Source organism: Solea senegalensis, linkage group LG15 (genome assembly GCF_019176455.1).
Source record: "Solea senegalensis isolate Sse05_10M linkage group LG15, IFAPA_SoseM_1, whole genome shotgun sequence".
NCBI lineage: Eukaryota > Metazoa > Chordata > Actinopteri > Pleuronectiformes > Soleidae > Solea > Solea senegalensis.
Genome location: NC_058035.1, coordinates 15704880 through 15728662, shown reverse-complemented (window position 1 = coordinate 15728662; position 23783 = coordinate 15704880). Strand labels below are relative to the sequence as shown.

Sequence of the window (23783 nt, the reverse complement as noted above, 5' to 3'; positions counted from 1 at the left end):
GCAACATGAGAAAAAGTGGGATGGAAAATTAGGACTGTATTTACATTAACTGGCCAATTTATTAGGTACACACGTGTCCAATTTGAGCGTCCACTGCTGTAGCCCATCTGCTATGTGATGAAGACATTTGCAGTTCAACTGGTGTACCTAATAAAGTGGCCGGCCATTGTGGCTCTGCTATTTATAACAAAGGTTTGGAACGGGAACTTATCAAGATCAGCTGCCTCATGACAATGAAAATTAATGTTAAAGGTTAATGTAATTGGAGTCGATAACATCACAGAGGACAATGACTGAACATTACCCATTACTTTTAACATTTCAAAGTTTATTTAAATTTTATTTAATTTTCTTACAGTATCAAGTTTCCAACAGTCCCACAGCATAAGTTGCAGCATGCAGAAAAAGGAGAAAAAAAAAGTTCTCAAACGTAAATTTTCAGATATCCCCACACAAACTAAAAAAAGAACCCAAGTCCATCAGAAAAAAAAGAAGGAAAAAAATTGCACTTAAACTAAAGCGCGATCTGAACTATACAGAGAACAGAGAGCCAGAACTGCATTTAACAAATACTTATATACAAAAGAAAAGAAAAAACCCAAAAAACCTAAAAATTTCCCCTTTAAGCTGAGTACAGTGTGTGGCAGTTTGAGACGGGATCAGATTGCAACCTTCACTGGAATAGAAGCAGCTCGCTGATCCGGGCAAAAATACAAAAAAGTTACATGTAGTTCAGTTCATTTGGATTACCTCTCATAGAATATGTGTACATGTACCAAAGTTTGGCAACATCCATATTGTATACCATTAAATTCTTAAATATATTAACATCACCATCCATGTGTAAACAAGAGGATTATTTCAAATAATTGATCTACATGCACAACAAAAAAATATATTTCCATGTCATGCAAGCACAGGGAGGCCCAAGCCGTGCGGAGCTTTGGGATCAGGGACAACTGAGTGCTCCAGATTCACATCTGACTGAAAACTCCTGTTCAAACCAGCAGTCGAGCCTCCACAGCTAAACAAAAAAGCTATTCCTGATGCCGTTCATAGGAGGAAGCGTTATTCGGTCTGGATGAGTTATTAAGTTTTTCTCCCTGTTTGTGTTAGTGGGTGGAAGGAGGAGAAAACAAGGTGATTGTGACCAAGTGGGAGCAGAAGCCAACTTTTGAAATGTACATGTTTAACAAAAAAAAAAATAAAAATAAAAAAGGAAAAAAGGAGTAACTACATTGGACAGTCTATCGGAGGTGCACACCCGATCATCATGCCAACATGATGAGATTGAAGTGTTTGTGTTGCATACAAGAAAACTGACCCATCCTGTGCCGTACCGGGTAAATATTCAGAAGGGCTCATGTTGCGCTGAGGCGGAGGCGCCTTTCTCCTCTTGCTGTTAAAACATGATGAGCACGTTGATTTTTACCTAATATACACATATTGATGAACAAAAACGCTGCCAGCAGATAAAGTCTCTTAAATTGCTATATACTCGCACAAACAGTGTAAAATCTCACACGTCTACTGTCAGTTCTTAGCTTAGTCCGTCCGTCCAGCCGCCGACCGAAATCGAGCCTCGGAATTGAGATTGTGTCACAGTTCAATGCAAAAAAAAAAAATACTTTGTCATCATTTTTTGGAAAGACATGTTGTTGGCATTTGTTTTATCTCTCATGACAGGAAACTAGGATCATCTCCAACAATATAAACACATGTTTAAGTATAAATAAAACTATTACAAAATAAAAAATAACATCTGGACTGTTTTGCTAAGAGTGACTGGAATTTTTACTAACCGTAACAGCTCTGAAATGTAATTTTGCAATCCGACATGACTCGCGGGTTCGTGGGAGTGTTTGCGAGTCACTTTTGTCCTGCACGGACAACAGCTGTGATGATGGGTAATAACTTGGACTGGTTACTGGATATGTTCTGGTTGGCACTTCATACCCTACTTTCTAGTTGCACTGTAAGTCAAGTGTTAATATACTATACACCTCCTCACGCCACAACCATAGATATACTTGTTTTTTTTTTTCTTCTTTATAAAAGACAAGAACAAAAATAAATATCAAAAATAACAAATAACAAAAAGAAAAAGAGAGAGAAAGAAAGAAAGAAATGATGTCATATGGACAAGCCAACCAGCCTCCTCACTGAGCCCCTTCCCTCCCATCCAAAGTTGGAGATGCTTTTGATGTCCTTCAGTCTCTTAAAGTGCTATGACCGGGTTCACGGAGGGGATTTTACAGTTCAATAACACTTCAAAGTTGGCTTCACGAGGCCTGTGGATTTTTTGAAAGGAAAAAAAGTGGCTTCTCAGAAAGAAAGAGAGTAATGAGTGAGAGAGAGAGAGAGAGAGAGAGAGAATACTTCCATTGAGTTACACAGAGAGCATTTTGCCGGACGTCTTTAGCAGATCTTGGAGAAAGCGAGTGTCGAGGAGGAAGGAGGAGCGGCGGGGGTTCAGCGAGCAAAGGCGCGCTCACACGTCCACCACCATCTTTTTGTGTATATCGAGACCTCCGACCACCTGGAGCAGAGAAAGACAGGAAAAACAATCATTACTCAGGCAATCTACAGATGCAGAGATGGCTTGTGTGAAGAAAAATGCCTAAGATATAATTGTGTGCTAACAAAGCATTGATGATTTTTTTTAAAGGGTTGATTCATGGTCAAAACAAAGACTTGCACTTTCATAAAATATGCTGACTTGGAAGAAAAATGTTTGTGAAAAACCTTGTGTTTAGTATGGGTGAAGCTCTGCAAACAAAGGTGGGTTATGGTGCCATTTATAGTTCACTTTTAGAGTTATCAAATGTAAATAACATGTCTTTGCTCTTCTTTGACAGAATATCTTTCATTTATACAACATATACAACAACTTTTACAAGCTGGAAAGTTCAGATGTTAAATAACAAACAAACCGATCGTAGGTGTAAAATCAGTTCCCCAAGTTCCCCTTTGATATACAACAACATGCCGTCTGTGTAAAAACTCTGAAACCAGCCTTTTCGTGATTTTATGACCCGCACCTGTCGGCCTGTTATACAAGCTGAACCCAATCCTCAAAAGTATATGTTAATTACTACCCAAATTTAGCAATCTTCCATTGGTGTATTTTGGTTTTATTTATCTTATTATAGAGCTACAAACATCAGGAGGTCTCACTCTTGAGTGCCGTCCTCGGTGCCGATATTGCTCTTTCCACATCCCGGCCACAGGTGTAGGAAGAGGTTAAATAAATAGAAACAACAAACGTCTTCACCTTGAACAGAAAAGCCCTCGCTTACAGACTGCAATGTGCACAAAAACAGAGTCTACAGTGACAGGATTTAGCCTGTGCTTGTATGCATGGAGAGGAGAGGACAAATATCTTTCTAGATCCTTCCAGAAAGATATTTGGTGCAGGTGGAGTATCCAAACAAAAGCTACAGACACGTCTTTAGGAAAAGATAAAAACATAGTCGTGAGTGAGAGAGGAAAACTATCAACAAATTGAAACTGTACAGACAGTGAGTTGTTTATAGTTCATCCCTCCTGAACTCGCTGCATTTTCTTTAAAGTCCACCCGAGAGTGGGTCGGCCCGCGCATCACTGCAGTCTTTAGATAAGACCTATTTTTACATCGGTTATTTTTAAACACTCTTTGTTGCCGTTTTCATTTCAAGCAAGACACAAATCATGTCACATTGTCTCCTCCTTGAGCCATTTAGTGCTTGGGAAGTTGCTGCTTTATTTAAAAAAAGAAAAAAAAAGAAAAAAGGGCGATGTAATACTCTCCCCGTGCCATCCTGAAAATACACTCCGTCTTTTTTAGTTCAAGGCTCCGGAGACGCAGCTGTCACATGTGCTCCTTCTGTCTGTCAGAGTTGAAAGTGGTGCTTTTCCTTTCAGAAAATATCTCCAAGCAAAGCAGGACCCACTGGGGTCTGACAAGAGGATGTCAGGGTGTGGGTGATCATTGTTTCACAGACCTGAAAGAGACTTTCACAAACTGTATAGAGTAATGTATAACGTCGGGATTTCAAACTGTACTGCATCTTTCAAAATCTTTAAAAGTGCCCTATGAATCAAAAGTGTGATAGCGTTGGTATCCCAGCCGTTTGTTTGACTGCGGCTTTAAACGGCAGATTTAAAAAAAAACGGGCAAAAAAACAAAGATCCCTGGAGCAGCTTCATTTTGAACCAAGTCCTTAAAAAGGCAAAGAAATGATCAGTGACCCCACACGTGTCCTGCATGAGGACTTTCTGCTGCTGCCATCAGGAATGTATTTAGATTGCTTTCATGTAAAACAAACAGGAAGAGGTTTGAGTTCAGACTGGTGAACAGTCATAGTGCAAACGAAGGGTATTGAAATAATCTGCATCTTTATTTTGCCTCTGCCTTCTTGAACCTTGCTGCTTATCACTCGTAGATTAAGTTAGGATTACTTCTCTTCTGTGTGTGAAGCAGCTTTATATGAGCATTTTTAGAGGTTTGCTTCATGTGCTGACCTCAGTTTAATAAAGTGTTCAATGTTCATCTCACTAGAGTAACAGTCTCTCTCTCTCCCTCATCTTCTCAACTATATTCATTTTCTCTCATAACCTTCATCTCTTCATACCATTGTATATTATTACATAACCTTCTCACACGACCAACCCAGGATTATAAGAATAATGTCACAGCCAGCATTTTCGCAGCCCCATCACATCATGTAGTGAGAAATCATCGGGCAATATTAAGAGCCCTTGACGGCATATTTCCACAGTAAGCTTGAAATTTAAACCCACCGCTGTCAAGCCGGAGGAGAAAAAGCTGTTTTCGAGGCTTTTCTTTTGCCCCTTTGACATTTGCCTGCAGCACAACAGTCTGCATCAGCAGAAAACACCAAGGGGCTTCCACTCACAGCACAGAATTCTTCGAAGGATATCCTGCCGTCTCCATCCCTGTCTGCGTTGATTATGGTCTTGTCCACGATCTGCTGGAGCTGTGTGTCCTTTAGGTTGTTGCCCACCATCATCTTCAGCACCTGGAAGAGCTCGCCGTTGGAGATGTAGCCGTCCTTGTCCATGTCGTAGATCCTGAAGGCGACTGTGGTGCAACGTTGTGGCAGAGACGAGGGAACAGAAACGGAGGCAGAGTGAAATCAGTTAAAAACAGAGACATCCACAGGGCATCAAATGTCACTAGAACCGGTCTTTGACTCATCTCTGGTCAAAGTCTTTACCCGTCTTGTAACTTTGTCCCACTTTTCACCACCGTTCACTCAATAATCCCTCGATAAACACACTTATTTGCATTCCACACACACACTGGACCTGAGCTTCAAGCGTTAATTCAAAAGGCAGTAAAAAACGGTGGTGTCCAACTTTCAGTATAGTATTGTTGTTTGTTGATGCAGGACTAGGATGCATTGAGATAAAGTCATGTCAGATTAAACTACAGCGACAGCAATAGAAGACCCTGAACCACTGGTGCAATATCTGGTAACATGTGGTATCCATGGAGGAGCAGCTTTACTTACACCGAAGCTTCTGTTCCTTGTCGCCCTTGACGCTGAACTGTGAGACTCCCTCGATGAACTCTGGGGAAGGAGAACAATCATCGGTGTCATCACAACTCAAATGCTGTATGTTTATTGCACACTGAATGCTTATGGAACTCTAGTTAGCTGGTAGAAGCAAAACACAGACAGCACAGGCACGTGAATGCAGTATGAAGATCAACTTTTATGGTGCAGTGGTGTTAGTGATGGAGAAAGGTTCCTTTAAACGCTTTCATTTCTGATTTACATACATTTTGAGAAAAACTGGTTCAGACACATTTCCTCCTTGCTGTTGTCATTTCATGTTTGTGTGTGGCTGTTGGGGAAAGCTCACACAGGCCCATCATAGAAGGTAATTTTACACGACCTCTTCACGTCGTAGTCACTTGAAAAGCTACACTGCACTTAGCTCTTTACTGAAGTCTGCATCTGATGCAGCTGTTCCTCTTTATTAAGGGATGTATTAAGCTTAGTGTTTGTTTGTAAGGAGTTGCGTCGCTGGGAGCCTTGACGCCAAATACCAACAACACGGACTTCAAATAGTAAACCATCCGTGTTAGTCAGCCGATGCCATAATAAATGTATAAGAATACGGCAGTAAAATTAGGTTACAGTGCTTCCCCACACCAGCTGATCAGAGTTTATTGCATACCTTTAAAGTCCACCTCTCCATTCCCGTCTGTGTCAAATATGTCGATAACCCTTTGCACCAGGGGGTTCTGTTGCAGTTCCGGCAGGGACATGAACTCCTCCACGCTGAGCGAGCCAGAGTTATCTAGGTCGAGTTTCTTAAACCTCTTCCCTAGCCTCTTAATCTCATCAGCATCGACTGGACAAAGAGACAAAAAAAAGGAGAGAAAGTCTTAATGAGACGTTGACATTTTCTTTGCAGATATTCAGCTGGTGCTCTTGGGTTATCACACAAATGATAAAGATCACAGGTATCAGACTCAGGGTGACAGCCTCTCTTCACTAAGAAAAAAGAAAATGGAATAGTTAAAAGTGAAAGAGAAATGAGCCACAGTGCACTTTTATTTTCTCGTGTACACGAGCCAGCAAAAATTCATGCAAAATATAAAATACCCTTGCTAACACCTGCATGAAATATAGTCATAAATTCTAGCAGCCACCACTTGCAACTAGGTCAAGGACACCAATTCCAGGCTGCACAGTATTGAGCCAAGCGCTCCAAGACCCACAGAAACCACAGCACATTATGTTCTACTCTGTGACCTGAAATGAGTACAAATATTACTACTGCAGAGAACTTAAAATAGGGGGGGAAAAAATGAAATGAGAGTCATTGGGAGAGAAAGGAACAGAGGAAATAGCACAAAGACACACAAATACATGGAGACAGTTATTGCAAACTCACAGCCTTTGTTGCCTACTGGTGCTTCCTTCTGTTCCCCTGCCATAAGAAACAGCCTCTCTAACACACTACACTGAGCAATGGCAAGGAGTTATCCAGAAGCAATAACAAAGCCAGTTGTTAATTACTATATAAGCTCATTCACTGAGGGTCACATGATACGGGTGGCCAACCACAAACTACAACAGTAGCCTGGGATCCTAAATGACATCATCTCTATCTATTAATCTGAACGCGTAGCAAACAGAGGGACAGAGGAACAATGAGGTAGGGTGACGTATTTATGAGGCTAAGAAACCTCAGGTGAGGTTCAAGGAGATGTCATCATAGATTTATTATACACTGAACTCTCTGATCACTGGAAAAATCCTAGATTTACCACCTCATGGTTGTAATCCATCGAGTCTAGTCACAATCTCCCCTGTTGTTCCTTTATTGGGTGTTAGATAATAGTGGATCAAGTGTTTTTGCAGAACATTATGATGTCACACTGGAAATATGACTATCTCAATAAAAGGTCATCACATCATCTTCCTCTCTTGTAAGACATTTGTGCTATACCTGGATGGATTCTTGACCTAAAGCCAAAAAACTCAAGTAATGCAGATCGTATGCTGTGGCCTCGAGTCACCTGACTCTGATACTGAATATAAACAGCACTCTCAAAACACTAAGGGGGGTTGTTAATATCTTTAGGAATAATGTTGCTCTTGAGTGCAGACTCATCACTAGTTTATCAGTTATACTCGCACTAAGGTTGGACAATAAGGCTAAAAAAGATGATTGGTTAAGATTGATAATTATCACGATAAATGGCAGGTTTTCGCTCTTGAGTGAAAGTTAAAGAAACCAGTAAATTGTGGTTTTAATATTTATGGAGAGAAAACAAAACCTTGTTCAAAACAGAATCATTTCACACACAATTCAAAATGATTAGTGTTGTACCTGACCAACAAGTGTGTGCAATTCACAAGTGTGTCTTTATTTCTAACGAGTATTGTACTGGCAATAATAAAAACTAAATCTTTAAATGTGAGTGAGCTGTAAGGTGTGCTGATCTTTTTCCACTGCATTTCTCAAAGAAATATGATTCTACACTGAGTATCAATTAGTAACCCATTGTTTTACTTATCGTATGATGCAAAGGAAGGGAGGGAGAGATTGGGTGTGGCTTATGCGTTGGGACAGGCTGAGCTACATCAGCTAATCAGAATGGAGGAGGAGGTGAGGAATGACAAGACTGTCCAGAGACACTAGGACGACCACTTTTTATCAGTAATTTGGGTATCTGTTTGAACTATGAATCCGTTACAGTTCCAAATATACAGCCCAGATGCCCATCACACTCTCTGAAATCATTCAAAAGGGAAGCAGTTGTATTAATAGGAAATTAATAAATCCTTTTGTTAAAATTTAAATTTAGCTAAAACTAAAATGGCTAACCACGACAATATTTACTGATATTAGTTTCTGTCTTATATTATCGATTGCTAAATAGTTAACTATTTTGATAATAGATTAATTGTATTTTAAATAATTACATTAATCATCATTTTGAGGTTTGGGAGACAAACGATCAACACTTTTCAACATTTTCTGACGTTTAGTGGACCAAACAACTAACTTGATTGATTAACCCGTCTGATTAATCAATTGTGAAATTGACTTTTGGACATTTGAAGACATCACCTTCAGGAAGTGTGTACACAGATGTTTTGAATAAAAAACCTGAAAGCTTGTTTAGCTCCTGGTTTATCGTTGATTGATTGCCGTCTTATTTGCATTCACAACTGTGCCTGTGTGCTGCTTGAGCACTGCGAAAGCCAGAGTGTCCTGCAGATCCATAAACATGTTCTCAAACATGAAACAAAACCCTTTAGAATCATGTTTGTCCCGCTGAATCTCAGTTCCATGACTTTTACACAAACACATTTATTTCTATTGGAGGTGTCACTGTCTTGTTTTTATGTTCCTGATACAAACACACACACACACACACACACACACACACACACACAAATGCTCAAAATCTGATGTACCACAGGGTTTCTGTGTCCACTAGGTGTGAGTTACGAGAGCCAAGCACACGGCTGTCCTGTGACACAAGACACTTCCTTATCAGCAGCCTCCTGTTTCCTGCTCACAGCAGATGACACCAGCTCAGCTCAAAGCAGGTCTGTGAGAGGGGCATCATTGCAACCATACTTGCAGTAAGTGCCCTAATACTGAAGCTATATTTATTAGATCAAGGTCATCTGTGGCACAGATAGAAATTTTATGGGTATGAATGCATGTCTGACTCCCTCGTAAACTTTCTGTAGATATCACACACAGTCATCCTCCAAGTAGGTGCAAAATCATTGCCATTGACTGCAGTGAGTGCAGCAAATAGAGTGTAAATCCCCTGATCACCAGATTTACAAAAGTTGACTGCCACTACAGTCGCCAGACTTCAAAATGTGCAATTACAGATACAGTGTCCGACACAGAAGCTGCTACGTTCACGGTATTGCACAGCTGTGTCCATGAAATGAGCCACAGAGACAAGGTGTCCTCAACACCTGCATAATTACAGAAACAGATGCCGAAGAAGCTGAATGCAATAATTAACCCTGGTGCCATAACCTGTGTGTTTGAGTCTTTGGCATCAGCGACAGCTGCAATGATATGGGTGACGCTAAAAACTGATACCCCTGGTTAGAATATGATTAAAGGTACAAGAGTCATGTTTTACATAAAGGTGCAGTTGGTTCGTTACACCTATAATCCTACAATAGCATAATATTGTAGAACAGATTTTCTACAGGGAGCTATACGGTTCCGAAAATGGGTTTTTACAACATAGTTTCCGTTACATTAACTTAATAATAATGTAATGTATAAATAATGCAGAAGAGCCACGTTATTCATATAATTCTTCATTAATTGGATTACTCAGGGCACAAATATACAGAACTGTTCCGGTGAGAAAGTGTTTTCCTGAGAGGACTGCACAGGCAAACAGAGGCTCCTCACACTGCTAATATGCTAATAAGCAGCTCTGAGGGAGACCTAATGTAACTGTGAGATCATTATGATAATCTCATATACTCCTCCATTGCAGATCACAACAGATACACGCTTTCATAAATGCACCTGCATCTGTGTTACTAGGCAACTGACTGGACCGTTAGCCCCCAAAGTATTTGCCATCATGGGCAGATTGAGGGGGTGTATCGGGGCATATGCACTTTCTGGTTTTTTGTGTGAGTGTAAGAGGGAGTCAATCGCTGACCTAATTTTGGGCAGCATTTCTGACCGCACACTTAATGTGATATTATCGGCTACCAGTAACACAGTTAAAAGTCAGGTGGTTCGAACCAACCACTAAAGAGAAGCACAGCTGTGAGGGAATAGAAAATCTGGTGAGTGCAGCGGGACTTTCCTCCCCATTTTTGTTTAATTATAAAACACAATGTTCCCAAAATGTCATTAATGAATGTGTCCTCTTTTTGTCTGCACATTAATGGAGACACATGACTCCAAGCTAACCTGAACTGAGGCAAGAGGGGAGGTGGGGGTGAGAGAGGGTGGGGTATGAGATCAGGAAATGTGTTGGAATGTTACCGATAATAACAGTCTGCTGTGTATAGCACCAAAAATACACAAGATAAGGTGTGAGGGAGGGTAAACATGAGGAGGATACATGCACAGCTCAGTAATTACACAACACTGTCCCCATTAGGATAATGGGTTTTACAAAGCAATACGGTGAAGGGTTGTCAAGGAAACGGGAGAAAACACGTTGTTAGAGACAAAAATGAATAAATAGTCCCTTAATTGAAAGATGAGATCATGAATACATTTATGAGCACTTGATGTCTTGAAAGCTTGCCGACAACTAACTTGGTTTCTAGTGTAATGCAACAGTTAACTGATTAATCTATTGTTTATTGACTAATGAATTGCTTCTGACTTAAGCCTCTTGACTACGTATGTTCTAATTGATTTGCTCCTCTCTATGACAGTAAACGGAGTATTTCTAGTTTGTGGACAAAATGAAATATTTCAGGACGTTGTCATTTTGGAAGTTTGTAGAACACTGATCAAGCTGTGGATTTGGAAAGCATATTGTTTCTGAGTATAAAGAAAAAAGGGGCATGAATACACACACACACCTTATTATCTGTCACACCTAGTCTTATCTCATCCAGGCCACGAGTAAGAGGAGGCCACACAGTAGGTGTGTGTTCTACATAAAAATAAAAAGCGGGACAAAAGCGCCGATTGCTCTGGCTGCTGTTTGATAATGTACTGCTCGCCTGCATGGACCAAACCAAGGGCAACACAAGGCATCCAGCACTTTGATGCTCCCCATATATTTATAGCTGTGCCATCATCAGAAAACCCCCGACACACCCCAACACCCCCACCTACGGAGGCTCTCCAATTCCCACCTCAGGGAAACCCCTAGCAACAAGGAACTCCAGCAGGCCGCCCTCTGTTTATTTTAGGCGGCTGCAGACAGTCCTGCGATGGAGTGAAGAGAGTGTGTGTGTGTGTGTGTGTGTGTGTGTGTGCGTGCGTGCGTGCGTGTGAAGAGAGTGGGCTTTTAAATATTTGCCAGATGTGAGTTTGATAAAGCCAGTATCAGCGTAACAACCTTAGAAATGTATCCACATGCAGGAATAATGATTCATTTCAAACTGAGGTGTGTTAAATGACTCTTGAAGACAAAATCCTCCAGTTAATCTAATAGATGTCAACATACTAAAAATGGCTAGGGCTGGTGAGTGGGTCTTAGACTTTGTTCACATTTGATTTAGGGCAGTTATATGAAGGTGCAGCACAGGGCACGTCTACCATCGGGCCAGAGCTAATTTCTTCAAAACCAATGCCTGCCTGTCTGAGCAGTTGATGAGCTGAACAGCTGCTCTGTCAGTGGAGGGTGAGAGAGACAGAGGAGAAAGCCAAATACAGACAAAACAGAAGAGAAAGTAAGGAGGAAGGCAAAAAGAAGTGTGTGTGTATAGAAAAGCCATTAAAGACAATACATTTGAGAATCAAAGTAATTCCTGTATTCATGGCAAGTGAACATTATTTAATAACTATTCTTACACTTGCTACACAGAAAAGGACAGATAGAAAGGAAGAGATAATGAAGAAAAGCTATATAGCCCAGATTGAATGCAGAGGTCCTTGATGGGTTCAGATCAGGATCATGGATCAACTAAATCCACCTACCCTTCCCATTGAGTCATAATCATGGGGGAGGAATAGCTGGCGCCCCCTCACAGTCCAGTATCTTCTGTCTATAAAAAGCAAATGTCGGCCAATAAAGGGACAGAACACTTAAATGGGGTTACCTATGTATCGTCAGCATGCAGAGTTACAGTCAGCTTACAGAGTTTGAAAGTGCTGTGTGTGCTCACTGTTCATCAAAAGCTCAGAAAAAAAACATGGCTGCAAGTGGAGACGTGAGGAAAAACTACTAACTTTAGCCACTTAACTAAAGGCTCACCAAATAAAATATCTGTCAGCTCTATCTTCAGAATATGCGCACTACTTTATCTACGTTAGACAGCCTAACACAGATTGTACACAGTCATTTGTTAAGTGATTAAAATCTGTTTTTCAGATTTGTGTGTTTACATGTCATTACCAAAAAATATTGTGTTCATATAATGCAATTAAGAGTTGAATTACTACTGTATGTATATACTGTATGTTCAGTCTGACTCACTCTGACATGAACGCTCAACTAACTTGGAACCTCGCCAAAAAAAGGTACCAAAAAAGCACCAGGTACAAGGTACTACCCCTCCTGAAAAAGCAAAAAATAACAAGTAGAGTTGAGTCGAGCCGTGCCGTGCTAGAACTGTATAATAGAAAAGCGCGGCCATAAGGTGCCGGGTAAATACTGTGCTGTGTCTGGGTTTACCAATGAAGAGGGGTGCAAGGAAACTCTCAAAGTGATATCTGCTGACTTATCTGAAATGTTTAGTGAGCAGTGAGAGTAATGTTAGCATCGGGCTCCCATCTTGTAGTTGCAGTTTTTTTTTTTATTTATGTGGACACACTGTCATCTAAAGTGGCTGTAGATTCACTGCCAGGCTGTTGAAAACACTCAGAAAGGTTTGCTTGCTTCAATTTCATTTTACCTTGGTTCTGTGCTTATACCTTTGATGCATTAGTGTGTTGTGTTAGTTAAGTGCTGCACTTGAGCGTGTCGAGCCCAGCCCACTATAATACCCCAGTCACATAAAAAAAAAATGTACACATTTAAAACAGCATGAAATTTCAGACCACCAGTGCAATCACTCAAAAAAAATATATGCTGGCACTCTAGAGCCCTGCTATCCTTTTATGACTGTTATAATTTAGTTTGGACACTTTTTCAACAGTGCAATAAAAATCCCAAAGGCTAATAGCTCTGTAGCCCTGTCATCAAATTAATTGTTCACATGTGACTCAGATACTGAGAATGATGAGGTCATCCTCAGCAGTGACACTGTCCCTGAAGTACACCTACGCTACAGTGGGACCTGTCGTAGTCTCACTGCTCATTAAAACGCATGCAGCACTGGAACCATTTTTAACCTGGTTCTCAATAACGTGCTGGTAAAAGTGTGCCAGACTGAAATCTACAAACCTTGGCTTCTTTTTAAACAATGCGTGAAGTCTGTGAATAATGCATCACACGGTAGGTAAGGTGAAGTAGGTGGACAAAGAAGAAATGTGAGTCATATCCTCAATTCCTCCTCCTCCTCAAAGCTCAGGAGCTCACCAGATAGACATCTTGTAAACATGCCTGACTAGAGTTCGATTTAGAGGTGACATCACTTTCTGAAACACTTCTGAACATCACACAAATGGACACACTTTAGGATACAAAACATCATACATCCATAAAAATACCAGAGGCATCACCTCACTCATGAAGTGTGTCAGAACCATGCAATAATAATTCAGGCCAGAAAAAAAGATACAAAGCTGTTAATCCTTGAACAGAAGAGAGCTCTCCATCTAAAGTGAGCACACGTGAATGAATACTTACAATGCGAGCACATCTCCAGGGGGTAACTAGCTTCATTTCCCTAAAGACAAAGACAGAAACAGAGAAGACATTAGAATAGTTTCAATAAAGAACAATTATATCTGTTAAGTTACTTAAGATAAGATGGCAGAGAGTTTTAAAATCCCTCTCATCAGCAGAATGTAAAATATACAGGGTGTTTCTTTTCGCTCCGAGCCATCAGAGGAGAGCAAATTGGTGTTTTAGATATTTTTCTACAGAACACAAAGTTGCTTATTTATGAAACTAACCATGGTACCAAATACAGAAGGCAACAGGTGGTGATCTGTCACAAATTCTCTCAACAGCAGATATAATGAGGACAAAAGTGCATGCAGCCACATCCTAAACTCATATATGTGTATATCAGAAACTCTGAACTGAAACTGTCACATCAATTTTCTCATATTCCTCAATTACCATGAAATTATATTTTTTCGGTTGACATACGCGTAAAATAAATTGCTGAGAATTTGGGCCCTGGAGCTTTTCTCAGTTCAATAGAAACAATAGATCATCAGATAATCTAATCTATTTGATTAGCTTAACTGATGGGGTGGGGGTGTGCACAGATAAAACACTTAGGATGAGTCATGCGTCAAAACCCTCTCAAGATATTTCTAGATAAAAACTTTTACACACAACATTAAAAGTAAGGATTGCCTGCCCTCAGTGACTCCCAGCAAAGGCAAAAATGAACTCAACATGTCAGGATTGGCTGCAGGAATGTTTTTTTTTTTTTTAAACCATTATTACACATTCATTTTACACATGAAGTCTTGTCAGCCACATGGATTTGTTTTATCGTTAAAGCCTATAGCACTGAGGTGAGTAAGTGTTGCTATGTTCTATATAAACTGTACAATGAATAAAGCGGTTTCATTCTGAGTGACGGTATGAGATGTTTAAACATGGATGATGAGTTTCATCATGGGACATTCAGTATGTTAACTGGTCTAGTCTTGAATCCAGACTTGAGTTGGAGATAACTGCAGTAACAGGTAGGGTCCTTTGCAGAGGTTTCACGGGTGTGGGTTTGCAGAATTGTTTGCAGAATTGTTTGCAGAACTGTTTGCAGAATTGAAGAGAGCGAGAGCGAGAGAGAGGGAGTAGTATTGGCTGATATTCAGCAGTCACATCCGCATCCAATCTCCTCCAGCACTGCAGTGTCCACTGATAACTGGCAAGATGAGGCTGAATGCTCACATGGGAGTCAGTAAGGAGTCCCTGTGGCAATGAGGGGGATAGTGAGTGATGGAATGGACATCACACAGCTGAGAGAGATACAGAAACATGGCCCAGCCCAGCAGCAAGCAATCAACCAATCAGAATTATCCAGCAGCAACAGCAAAGAGCCAAACTGCTTTTCCAAGCAGAAGCTTCCTGTGGCCATGAGGGGTGGCATACAATATCGAGAACCAGCTACTGAAAACAGCTGCTTGTCAATTTTTCTATAACTGCAGTACTGAATTTCACGTGAAAAAAATTGTCTTTATGCCAACATTGATGTCTGCAGTGTCCTTACTAAAGACACCACTAGCAATGAATGGTGGATATGGGGTTAAAGTAAACAGCTTATTTGACAAAACCAGCAGCAATTTCATCATCTAGTCGCACATTAGCCATGGCGATGTTCAGCAGCAGATAAATAAACATAAGTTTCAGCTGAATGGATTTTTCTGAAGCTATTGACCGTTTGTGTTTGAGCTCAGAAAACCTCAGCAAGCACAGCTGAGGTCATGCTGCAGTCTAAACTGATTCTCTTATTACAATCCCTCATCAAGTATTTGTAAATCGCATGAAAACCAAAAAAAAAAAAAACATGAGGAGAGCAATTGCACACTTGCCAGTGTGAAGAAAGCTCAAGTAAAATAAAAAGTTACACCCAAGGAATATTGCCAATGCATTCCAACACCGAGTAACAATACACACACTAAACTGATTGGAGAAAGACAGTGAAAGTTACGTCACACACTGGCTTATCCCCGTGCTACTGTGCTACAGTAGACTTACCTCAGTGAAGTTGTGGTATTTTAAGAGCAGTGAGGAGAATGAGGTGACTCAGGATTAGCCAGAGAGAAACTTAGTATTTGACACCCAATCAGGAAGACAGAGTGAGCCACAAGTGCAGTGATCTGAGGCCGACATATACATGGTTTCCTCTGTGGAACAACTTGACAGAGGCTGCACACTGGCAGTTGAGGAGATTGAATTCCAGTGTAACACATGACTTTGCCATTACAGGGACTGGGTGTCCCATTGCCTGTGTGGCTGTCTGCGTAATAGTGACAATGTGATCCTTTATTGATCCCCATAGGGAAAGATCCCTTTGTTTACTCCCTTACATGGAGCTGGATCTGAGACAGAGCAGCACTGAGGGCTGCAGGTTCAGTGACTTATTGTTTTGGATTCAAATCCATAAACCAGGGTTCTCCAGTTAAAGGGCAGGTTCCTGGATGCACCCTCACCCTGCTGTGCAAGGCATACTGTTGTTTACACCTTTATTTCCCCCCTAAATAGTCATGAAAACACTTTAACAATACTTCAAACTACTTAAATAATTTGATTTATCTACTCTAGTTGTCAAAAATGGGTCATGCAAACTATTGGTGACCCTCATGTGGAGGATAAAGCGGTCGCCATGTAGCTCTGGTAAAACAGTATGACATTTCAATAGCATAGAATTAATAAATGGTGACAGACCACGTCCCTTTTTGTATCCATTTTGAAACTATGAGATACTACAGCAGTGTTGATTAGAGCTAAAACAATTAAACAATTACTAAATTAATAAACAACTATTTTGATAATCGTTTTGGTTTGTGGACAAAACAATGATGAGAACATCATCATTGATGACGAACACCGTCAAACCTGGAAATGAGGATGTAAGGTTTTCTGATATTTTATGGACCAAGCGATTAATCAATTAATCGAGAAAATAATCGACAGATTAATCGATTATGAAAATAATCGTTAGTTGCAGCTCTAGTGTTGATCAATAGCTATTTGGCTAGTCGGTCCATTTTTGGTTTAAAACCACAGCATTAATTTAGGAATTTTGGCTTTTAATACTAAATGCAACTGCAAACATGTTTCACAGATGTTGATTTGTTTATGTGTTGGAAGCAACTTTCAAGCTAAAATCTATTTCAAACCTTTATGCGGTTATTGAATATATGAAACATAATAAATTCATCTTGGCTTAAAATGGTAAAATAATATTTACCAAAACAAACTAGTGGATAAATGAGTATAGGGTGGACCTGCTCTCGACAACATCCTTGATATTTACGATCCATAAGTGGTGGCTGTAGTAGGGTCTCTGGAAATAAAGAGACTTACAGCAAAGCAGATTTGGTGTTGAGGATTACAGGTTTACTCACTAAGGGTTAGGTCTGCCTTAGGTCACTGGATCAGCTAACTTGCCGTCAACAGTTACTCTTGTCTTCATCTGTAATAGACCACTTCACGCAGCTCTTGCTGCACTGCCCCTTTATGCAGATGGTAATGGCAGTGAACCAGGCCAATGAATATAAATATATCAGAGACAGAAAAAAAAAAATGCATGACAGGAAAAAAAAATCTTGCTTTGTCACAGTGGAATAGAAGCAAAAAGAGAAAGAGCGAGTGAGAGACTTGTGTTGGCTCATCAATAATGCAAGCTTCATTCAGAATCAATTAGGCTTTAGCACACACAACACATTTTGCATAATGAAGAGCCTGGCATGGTTGCTGGTTCACTGTAGTACACTATGGCCGTGCTAAAAAAAAAACTAATTACAGACCCACTGAACACAGACATGACATCAAAGACTGGGAAAAACAATATATGGGGCTGCAGACAAACACCTCGATTTACCTTGTGCAACTCTCATCCTTGAGAAGGACAGCACATTTGGCTTCCTTTGTTTTCACTTCAAGCTTGTTGGGTTCTTCTTCCTCCATCCACTAGTATTGTACATTAACTGAACTGTGTTACAGTGCTACCATGGAATATAAACATGATTTACATCAATAAAGGTTTGTTTACTTATGTCTATGACTGCAACTGTCAGCCTTATTTAAATCCAAATAGAATATTTGTTTACTTATCTTCAGCGTTTGCCTCAGTGCAGACTTTACTCCGGAGTAAAGTCATCCTCATCTTAAGCTGGGGACACAATACAAGATTTTTTTGCCCAAACTTATCCACGATGTACAGCTGTCCACAGTCTGCATCAGTCAACACTATTTGGGGACAGTCATCATGGCTGGATGGCACAGAAATGTGTTAGTGTGTGAGGCCCTCAAAGACTCAAATCGGCGGAGGGTAACAGACCTGACCTCAGTCACAATCAATCAAGCATGTTTGAATTTTTGAGCCAAATCTGGGCGCTATCGGATAGTGTGTATTGATCACAAACCCAACTGCAAACACAGCCAATGTAAGAGTAGGGTGGGACAAAACATTAACTGCACAAAGAGCAGCAACAGCAAGCCGTTTGTCACTCATGTGTGTTTACCCTTGAAACTGTCGCTCTCGTAGACATGGCTGCTCTTGCGAGTTTGCACTTGAGTTTGGTGCGTTCAGTTGGCTTGAGTTGGTTTGACAAGTCATGTAGTCTGTGATCCATCATCAGGCACCGTCATTAAATGTGGGATAGTCTTTCAGTCATTATAAAAACATTATAAATACTCCAACACCAAGTCTTTTTATAATCTTTCACGACTGTGAAAGCTGTGTAGTGTCCCCAGCTTTACCTGTGCTGACCCTTTATTCTATCTCCTCACAGCAGTGTGATATATATGAGCCCTTAGCATTAATAAATAAAAAAAAAATATTTACTTTACCTTTGAAGACACATTGAGAGATGGTGATATTACAAAACAACTAAATGCTGAAGCACAGTTTCACTTGGCCATTCAGGTTAGATCCATACTATGTTTTTATTTGAATCAGATGACAATTAGCTGCATCCTGATAACAAAAGTATTCTGCATTCATACCAACATACTTAAAAACATATTGTGTTACTTTTCAGATAGACTGGGCGACGTGCATGTGCTGGTGTAAACAGGAAGCCAATTCTTTCTCTCTCTTCTCCTCTGCAGCTGTTTGCTTAGGTTCAGATAGTGCTACTAATGAGAGTTAACAGTCAAAAGTAATAGCTGGAACTTCTTTTACTAGACTGAAACAGAAACTGAAAGTAAGTCTAAACAGAGCTTTTCATCCACAGCTGGGAGTTGAATTGTGGTTGATGAGAACCAATCAAGAAGTTAATGCGGTTAAGTGCTCTCATCATTTGCAAAGGTATCCGTTTTTGCCTGTCCAGCAAACCCCATCCCCCTAGTTGTTAAAGCATAATAAAGCCAGCAGCGAGGCTCTAAAACACCAGGGTAGTTAGGATGGATTTTCTGCATATTAAATAAAATCTGAGTTGTATGAATCCTGCCTGTATCCAAAATAAGACTGAAATCACATCACAAAAACAGTGACTAAATCTCATCCTATATTAAGGGTGCAGGGAATCTGCAGGAAAATATTTGACATTTTCTCCTTGCTGCATGACTACTGACTATATCAGACTGACTGATGGTCAGACTATCAACTTGCAAACTGATAAAATACAAGGTCACGATAAGAGCCATACCTTTAGTGTGTGTGGGTCTATGCACATGGGAAATCAATTATGTGCCATTTTAAACATCTGTGTATCTATGTAACTCTGCATGCATGACATACTTCTTCACATAATATTGCTGCTGAGACTTTAAGTGGCTTGTGTGAATACATTCATGTCAGTTTATTCGTTGATTTATCCTCACTTTATGTTGTTTGTAGGTTAGTTCAGGCATCCCACCCCCCCTCCATCACACAAATGTGCCTGCAAGCTTCTCATACAGTTGTGTGTTATGATAAACATTCTCAACTCTCCTGAGTTGCAGCAGAGTGCACAGCTGAGCTGTGCTGTGCTTTCAGACTGAGTTTGAGGCAATTTACCCCTCCACTATTCGCCCACCTTTGAAGACCAGGCAAAACCCAGGCCCAATGAACTGCTGACTGCACATCATTAACAACTATCTATCACACAGAAGAGAAACCTTCAAGGACATGAGGAAAACATATTTTCTGAACCATCTCCCACCTTCTTTTGAAAACAGTGTAATACAGCTTATAGTACTTGTGTATGCTTAAATTTATGTATGCTTTCGACTTCTGTGTGGGTGTGTGTGAGGGATTTGTTCCACACAAAATGAGAGCAAATATGAAAATCTCTGTTGCCTGAAGGAACTCTTGTAGGGCTTATCTGCAAAGAGTTTTTAAAGGTCTAATAATGCCACGTATACTAACAATACCCAAATCTTCTTCTGGATTTCCTGGTGGGGATAAAGATACATGCTGCATTTACCAACTGCTGTAAACATTTTTCATTTTCATATTCATATAGGGGGATCTTGGCCTCGCTAACTAATAGATTCTCGATTGTTAAACATAGGATTCATCTTGGAAACAATTCAAAATGCATAATGGGGCTGGAACTCATGCTCCAACTTCATGGCTACAGTTGCAACAAATTGAATGTATATGGCTGAGTTAAATCAGCTAAAACAAAGCAGTCATATGTTCTCCTTCTCCACATGCCAACAGACGGTAAATGTACTCTCATATGTTCTTGATGTAATCCTAGTAGGTAGATATACAGAAATATGACCAATACCAAAATCAGAGTGGCTATGCACCTGCATTAATATTGGCTACTATATTTTATTTGACATGTCATTATGGCATGTGCACAACCATTTCATCTCCAGTTCAAACCAGAAATTAGAAGCAAGCGTCCCATGATGCGAAATTTGAATGCTCCTTTAAACATTTCTTCTCATTGAGCAGAGAGGTTGAAAAATAGACTCACTAAGAGTTTGAACTGTGCCAGTGACTGCTGGCTCCAGTGCAAGCCGAGAACTGCAGCAATGCAACGGCCAGTGAGGAGAATAAATCCAGATTGAGTGGGCTGATGGAAGTGCAGTGTGTATCACGTAGTGTTGAACATCACTTCTGCTGGTGGTTCACTGGGGCTTTTATCTCTTTTACATTAGCTACACGCTCAATCCATATGTGGGTGGCGCTTGATTGCAAGGCAGCATATGATCCCCTTAACATCACATCATTCCACTACATGCTAAAGCAACAACGGATCCCTGCCCCCAACCTATCCTTGCAGCTGAAAAGAATACATTTTGTCAGGCCATAAGTTGACACTGTCAAATACAGTCGATAGGATGTGCATAACCCAAGTTTCTTCCCTCTGACAGAGAGCTGCAACACAAATGTCTCTACCAACCCATGGTTAATGCATCCGTTAGTGAAACGTCACTGACACTGATATTTTTTTTGTATTTAATGGACTGTCAGATGAGTATACACTTAAATCTTAGTGTGTGGTTAATGTGTTGATCTGTATTTACACGTGGTTTTTAATGACTGAAATGTTTACATCAGTCAGTGTTCCAGATTTGAGGTTTTACTCAATGAAAATGAAGATGTCTGTACATCTGACATCGTCTAAGAACGCACCAAATGTGATTTTACAGTCCAGCTCTGATAGCAAACATAACCATACAAATCCAAATGATTAGTTCAAATTACAGAAGAAAAGTTCCAGTGTGCACAATTTTTATGGGGGTTTATTGAAATTGAGAACAGTACCCATCAATGTTTTGTCCAAGCGTGTAATCACAATTAAAATCCTCTTTTTCATAATCGTAGAAGATAAGCCTATTGAATATACTTTAGCCAAGGGCTTCGATTTGCAGAGACCATCATCTTACACCACCATGTTTCTACAGTAGCCAGAATGGAAAACACAGTCACAAATATGCGTTTCTCGTTTTCGGTAGGAAGCCCACTGTGCAAATGAAGAACTATGTCCTTGCTGGTATATGAAGGCCACCGTGCGTGGAAAAGACTCCCATGTTTGGTACAAACTCACTATTAGATGTAACTAATTATAAAGTGGTGAAGCAGCAATCTGTTGCACATTGGGAATTCAATTTAAAAGTATTGTTGCTATGGATAAAAGTCGTGGACACTTCAGCCTGCCCAGGAGGATGCTTTATGGTCACTAGGCAACTTACCATCATCTATATGCATTAGATTAGATATATTTAACACACACATGACACGTACAGCTTCTTTACTCAACTGTAGCGATGTTGCAACTATGAACACAGCGTAAGCGAGCTGTGAACTTATTGCGATAAAATCTTACACACAAGCAGTGCGGGCGTTACGTTTCCCTGCCTGGTGCGTGAAATGTGCCACACTAAGTGGCCAGCCCTGGGCCTGATGAGCATGTGTGTGTCTGTCACGAAAAGTAATTTGCACAGGCCTAGTTGCTAATAAGAGTGTGTGAGATCCCGAGCAAGGATAAGAAAAATGTGGGCCACAGGCTTCAGGCTACTATCTGCCCCGGGCTGTTGCACAGAGAGCGCGCGACAGGGAGCTGGAAAAGTGAGTGAGAGACGAGTTTTCTTCTACGTCGTCGACTGTGAAGTTACAGCAAAGCGCTCGCCGTGAAAAACAAGCTGTCAAAAAGCCACATTATTCGACACATTAAGGCGCCGGCCTGCCCACTTCTGTGTTTACCACCGTCGGCGGCGGGTGAAAATAGGAGCCGCTTACCATCTTGCAGGTCGGATGATTAAATCCAGGCGATGAAGACGGAACTGGGAGTGTGTACAGCAGTGAGGGAGTCGGTGGGCTGCCGAACTGTGGCGAGAAACACAACAAAACACGGCCGCGTTGCGCTGTGGGGTCTCGGCCTCGCTTTCTACTCGACTTCAGGCGTCTTTCCTCTCCGTCTCTCTCCGTCACAGAGGCTTCTTCCACTGCAGTTGCAGAGGGAGGGAGACCCGCTGGGAGGGGACAGTCCGCGGAGGAGGAGGAGGAGGCTCCGTTTGACAGAAGGGAGGAGTTAAGCGAGGGAGGGGGAGGTGCAGCACTACTGTACATCCGGGAACTACGAGTTATATTTATTTATTTATTTACGTCACCGTCTCGTCAAGAGGATTGTGCTAGTGCGCTACCTGCCGGCGACATGGCGATACTGCAGTACTGACACCAGGCAGATGGACTTCATAGTATGCAGTGCATAATCCCTGTGGCGCTAAATCTCCTCAACAGACAACGTGGCCAAACACTGACATCAGATTAATGTCAATTTTAAGGTAGGGATACATAACTATACTAAAATAAGCGATATAATATTAGAATGCAGTATAAAATGTAACATTTAAGGACACACGGATGTGAGGATGCACAATAAGGTGAAGGATTTTGGGTGAAGTCAAATAACACAGTTCTCAAAAGTCTCCTGCTTACACTATAGCTGGGCTGAAAGCAAATGTAAACAACTGTACATTTTCTAAAAAAAAGTTTGGTTTTGTTTTGACTGACAGTGTGACCATTATAATGTGAGTAAGAATAAAAGTACAGCAGGTGTGTGTGAGGGATTTCTAAAATATTGTGGTACAAGAAAAACATTTTTTTTTGTTTTTTTTTTAAAGTAAAGTTTAAACAAATAATACACATCTGAAACCTAAAACTGTTGCTGTTGTTTTTAATGCAGTTTAATTTAAACCAGGATATTATGGATTAATGGGACTCAAACAATCCTTCACTTTAGTACAGCAGCCAGTCTGTAAGAGGGTGTGAGAGTCTTACCAACACGCAGTCATTCAGCAATAGTAAATATAGTAGTGGTGTGATGAAAATGTGGAGCAAGAATTATACATTTCTATAAAATTGGTAGTCGTCAATTTCAGATTTGATGTTGTA

At 40.6% G+C, this 23783-nt stretch overlaps 1 protein-coding gene across 1 annotated transcript; it reads right to left on the bottom strand.

The window, feature by feature from the left end:
• Nucleotides 1-307: 307 nt before the first annotated feature.
• Nucleotides 308-22894, bottom strand: LOC122781544 (calcineurin subunit B type 1). Its single transcript, XM_044045267.1, has 6 exons — nt 22629-22894; nt 13946-13985; nt 6190-6366; nt 5517-5576; nt 4899-5083; nt 308-2539 (listed from the first exon to the last, which is right to left on the bottom strand). The coding sequence occupies exons 1-6, from the start codon at nt 22629-22631 to the stop codon at nt 2492-2494; spliced, it is 513 nt and encodes a 170-aa protein (XP_043901202.1). The 5' UTR covers nt 22632-22894; the 3' UTR covers nt 308-2491.
• Nucleotides 22895-23783: the final 889 nt, after the last annotated feature.